This window comes from Oncorhynchus keta, chromosome 20 (assembly GCF_023373465.1).
Source record: "Oncorhynchus keta strain PuntledgeMale-10-30-2019 chromosome 20, Oket_V2, whole genome shotgun sequence".
Lineage (NCBI taxonomy): Eukaryota > Metazoa > Chordata > Actinopteri > Salmoniformes > Salmonidae > Oncorhynchus > Oncorhynchus keta.
Window position 1 is genome coordinate 47,022,683 of NC_068440.1, and position 5,272 is coordinate 47,027,954.

Here is a 5,272-nt window from a genome sequence, read left to right on the forward strand (position 1 = left end):
CTATATTCATATTATTATTATATATTCATAGTATTATTATATATTCATATTAGTATTATATATTCATAGTATTATTATATATTCATAGTATTATTATATATTCATAGTATTATTATATATTCATAGTATTATTATATATTCATATTATTATTATATATTCATAGTATTATTATATATTCATAGTATTATTATATATTCATATTATTATTATATATTCATATTATTATTATATATTCATATTATTATATATTCATAGTATTATTATATATTCATAGTATTATTATATATTCATAGTATTATTATATATTCATATTATTATATATTCATATTATTATATATTCGTAGTATTATTATATATTCATATTATTATATATTCATAGTATTATATATTCATAGTATTATTATATATTCATATTCTATTTTCACATTATTATTATCATATATTCATATTCTATTTTCATATTGTTATTATATTCAAAGCTGTCAAACATTCCCCCTTTTCTCTGATGAAACCAAAAAACGAAATCAAAGTAGTGACATGAAAGGCCTTATTAATGGAACCAGAACAGAGCGACAACTTTTGGGGACATTTAAATGACCATAAGTAAACAGTTTGTCGAGATCAAACACTCAGAGACAGGCAGAGTCAGACACTCAGAGACAGGCAGAGTCAGACACTCAGAGACAGGCAGAGTCAGACACTCAGAGACAGGCAGAGTCAGACACTCAGAGACAGGCAGAGTCAGACACTCAGAGACAGGCAGAGTCAGACACTCAGAGACAGGCAGAGTCAGACACTCAGAGACAGGCAGAGTCAGACAGAGACAGGCAGAGTCAGACACTCAGAGACAGGCAGAGTCAGACACTCAGAGACAGGCAGAGTCAGACACTCAGAGACAAGCAGAGTCAGACACTCAGAGACAGGCAGAGTCAGACACTCAGAGACAGGCAGAGTCAGACACTCAGAGACAGGCAGAGTCAGACACTCAGAGACAGGCAGAGTCAGACACTCAGAGACAGGCAGAGTCAGACACTCAGAGACAGGCAGAGTCAGACACTCAGAGACAGGCAGAGTCAGACACTCAGAGACAGGCAGAGTCAGACACTCAGAGACAGGCAGAGACAGACACTCAGAGACAGGCAGAGTCAGACACTCAGAGACAGGCAGAGTCAGACACTCAGAGACAGGCAGAGTCAGACACTCAGAGACAGGCAGAGTCCGACACTCAGAGACAGGCAGAGTCAGACACTCAGAGACAGGCAGAGTCAGACAGAGACAGGCAGAGTCCGACACTCAGAGACAGGCAGAGTCAGACACTCAGAGACAGGCAGAGTCAGACACTCAGAGACAAGCAGAGTCAGACACTCAGAGACAGGCAGAGTCAGACACTCAGAGACAGGCAGAGTCAGACACTCAGAGACAGGCAGAGTCAGACACTCAGAGACAGGCAGAGTCAGACACTCAGAGACAGGCAGAGTCAGACACTCAGAGACAGGCAGAGTCAGACACTCAGAGACAGGCAGAGTCAGACACTCAGAGACAGGCAGAGTCAGACACTCAGAGACAGGCAGAGTCAGACACTCAGAGACAGGCAGAGTCAGACAGAGACAGGCAGAGTCAGACACTCAGAGACAGGCAGAGTCAGACACTCAGAGACAGGCAGAGTCAGACACTCAGAGACAGGCAGAGTCAGACACTCAGAGACAGGCAGAGTCAGACACTCAGAGACAGGCAGAGTCAGACACTCAGAGACAGGCAGAGTCAGACACTCAGAGACAGGCAGAGTCAGACACTCAGAGACAGGCAGAGTCAAACACTCAGAGACAGGCAGAGTCAGACACTCAGAGACAGGCAGAGTCAGACAGAGACAGGCAGAGTCAGACACTCAGAGACAAGCAGAGTCAGACACTCAGAGACAGGCAGAGTCCGACACTCAGAGACAGGCAGAGTCAGACACTCAGAGACAGGCAGAGTCAGACACTCAGAGACACTCAGAGACAAGCAGAGTCAGACACTCAGAGACAGGCAGAGTCAGACACTCAGAGACAGGCAGAGTCAGACACTCAGAGACAGGCAGAGTCAGACACTCAGAGACAAGCAGAGTCAGACAGAGACAGGCAGAGTCAGACACTCAGAGACAAGCAGAGTCAGACACTCAGAGACAGGCAGAGTCAGACACTCAGAGACAGGCAGAGTCAGACACTCAGAGACAGGCAGAGTCAGACACTCAGAGACAGGCAGAGTCAGACACTCAGAGACAGGCAGAGTCAGACACTCAGAGACAGGCAGAGTCAGACACTCAGAGACAGGCAGAGTCAAACACTCAGAGACAGGCAGAGTCAGACACTCAGAGACAGGCAGAGTCAGACACTCAGAGTCAGACAGAGACAGGCAGAGTCAGACACTCAGAGACAGGCAGAGTCAGACACTCAGAGACAGGCAGAGTCAGACACTCAGAGACAGGCAGAGTCAGACACTCAGAGACAGGCAGAGTCAGACTAAATCACTGACTTCACACGAGGTTGCAATAAGTTATACTTGACTGTTCACACTATAAGTTATACTAGGGTATACCCTACCTTCTATTCCATTATACCCTACCTTCTATTCCATTATACCCTACCTTCTATTCCATTATACCCTACCTTCTATTCCATTATACCCTACCTTCTATTCCATTATACCCTACCTTCTATTCCATTATACCCTACCTTCTATGCCATTATACCCTACCCTATTCTATTCCATTACACCCTACCCTATTCCATTATCTATTCTATTCCATTATACCCTATTCTATTCTATGCCATTATACCCTATTCTATTCCATTACACCCTACCCTATTCTATTCCATTATACCCTATTCTATTCCATTATACCCTACCCTATTCTATTCCATTATACCATATTCTATTCCATTATACCCTATTAAATTCCATTATACCCTACCGTATTCCATTATACCCTATTATATTCCATTATACCCTATTCTAACCATTATACCCTACCCTATTATATTCTATTCCATTATACCCTATTCTATTCCATTATACCCTACCCTATTCCATTATACCCTATTCTATTCCATTATACCCTATTCTATTCCATTATACCCTATTCTATTCCATTATACCCTATTCTATTCCATTATACCCTACCCTATTATATTCTATTCCATTATACCCTATTCTATTCCATTATACCCTATTCTATTCCATTATACCCTACCCTATTATATTCTATTCCATTATACCCTATTCTATTCCATTATACCCTACCCTATTCCATTATACCCTATTCTATTCCATTATACCCTATTCTGTTCCATTATACCCTATTCTATTCCATTATACCTACCCTATTCCATTATACCCTATTCTATTCCATTATACCCTATTCTATTCCATTACACCTACCCTATTCCATTATACCCTATTCTATTCCATTATACCCTATTATATTCCATTATACCCTACTCTATTCCATTATACCCTATTCTATTCTATTCCATTATACCCTATTCAGGTGTGACTGTGTTACATCCTACAATTCCAGGTCTGATTGGTCAAAACTCAAAATCGTACAAACTCAGGTGTGATTGGTCAGAATAATTTCCGGTGTACATGTAATTCTACATACTCAGTTATAATTGGTCAACATCCTACAATCTCTCTCTCTCTCTCTCTCTCTCTCTCTCTCTCTCTCTCTCTCTCTCTCTTTCAGGTGTGATTGGTCAAAATAATTCAGATGTAAATGGAATTATTCGTCATCCTACAAGTTTAGGTGTGATTGATAGACATCCTAAAAGCTCAGATGTGATTGGATAGAATCCTAAAAGCTCATGTCTGATTGGTCAGGATCCTAAAAACGCAGATGTTATTGGTGGATAGGTCTGTTCTCACCAGAAGCCGTCTTCCTGTCCCACATCGATCAGCTTGTCCATGTCATCAGAGTCTGGAGAGCTATAGTCATCATAAGGTCTCTTCATCTCTCCTCCTCTTCCTCACTGGTTTGACGGATAGATAGATGGATGGCTGGAGGGGTGAAAGGAGAAGTGTATGGAGGATCGTGTTGAGCGAAGCAGACAGTGTCAGCCTGTTGGTTTTCACTCCTTCTGTTCTACTGACGCAGTAGAGAATGGAGTCCCCATGGAGTCAATGTCCACACTCTGTTCTCTGTTCTCTCTCTCTCTCTCTCTCTCTCTCTCTCTCTCTCTCTCTCTCTCTCTCTCTCTCTCTGTCTCACTCGCTCTCTTTCTGTCTCTCTTTCTCTCGTTCTGACCTCTTTGAACAATAGTCTTTTCCCCCCTCTGTCTTCGTGTCGTCTCGGTATGTGAGCTTCTCCGTTATTTCTCAATTGACGCGTTCCTTCTCATTCATATCTCTTCCCTGTGTCCTTGTCTTCTGGGTTATCCTCTATGACTGGTACATCATCCAAGGGTCTAAGGTTACTAGATGTACCAACCCCTGCCTTTACCCTCTCGCTGTCATCCAACCATACTCCTTCAACCCTCTCCCTCTCTCTCTCTCTCTCTCTCTCTCTCTCTCCCACTCTCTTGTTTTGTCTCTGGTCACTCTTCCCTCCCTCACTCTCTCCCTCTTTCCCTCCCTCTCTCTATCTCAGCCACCCAATGACAACACGACAGTCACACTGGGGCAGAGTTGCCCGTTTTTGGCTCCCCCTCCCTCTCTTTCTCTCCCTTCTTTCCCTCCCTCTCTCCCTCCCTCGCTCTCTCCCTTGCTCTTTCCCTCGCTCTTTCCCTCCCTCCCTCCCTCCCTCTCTCTCTCCTTCTTTCTCTCCCTTCCTTTCAACTATCCTTCCCAACACTCCATCATCCCCTCCCTGTGATAACTCGCCTACTCTCTCCTCTATCTCATCCCACTCTCTCACAATTCCTTTAATTACTCTCTCTTGTTCTCTCTGTCTCTCTGTCTCTCTCTCACTCTCACTCTCTCTCTTTATCTCTCACTCTCTCTCTCTATCGCTCTCTCTCTCTCTCTCTCCTATCTTTCTGTCTCAATTCCTTTAATGACTCTTTCTCTCCTGTTAAGAACAATGAAAGAGAGAGAGGGAAAGATGAGTAATGAATGGAAAGGGAATGGAGGTCTATGTTGAAAAGGTGTTTCAGAATTTGCATCAATCACTACAAACATGTAGGGAAGAGGAGAGAGAAGAGAGGAGAGAGAAGAGAAAATGGAGAGGTGAGAAAATGAGAGAGAAAATGAGAGGACAGAAAATGAGAGAGGAGAGAAAATGAGAGAGGGGAGAAA

General features: G+C 42.8%; 1 protein-coding gene across 2 annotated transcripts in view; it reads right to left on the reverse strand.

Annotated features, from left to right (window-relative positions):
• The window catches only part of LOC127910072 (hairy/enhancer-of-split related with YRPW motif-like protein), a 10,842-nt gene extending 6,261 nt beyond the window's left edge, over positions 1 to 4,581 (reverse strand). The window contains exons 1-2 of one of the 2 annotated variants that reach the window (XM_052473077.1): positions 4,284 to 4,581; positions 3,905 to 4,036 (exon numbers count right to left, since the gene is read on the reverse strand). In XM_052473077.1, coding sequence (XP_052329037.1) covers positions 3,905 to 3,990 — 86 coding nt within the window. In that variant the 5' untranslated portion in view covers positions 3,991 to 4,036; positions 4,284 to 4,581. Of the gene's footprint in view, positions 1 to 3,904 lie in introns of both variants that reach the window. The other variant, XM_052473076.1, reaches the window with a different exon arrangement.
• Between the last annotated feature and the right edge of the window lie 691 nt (positions 4,582 to 5,272).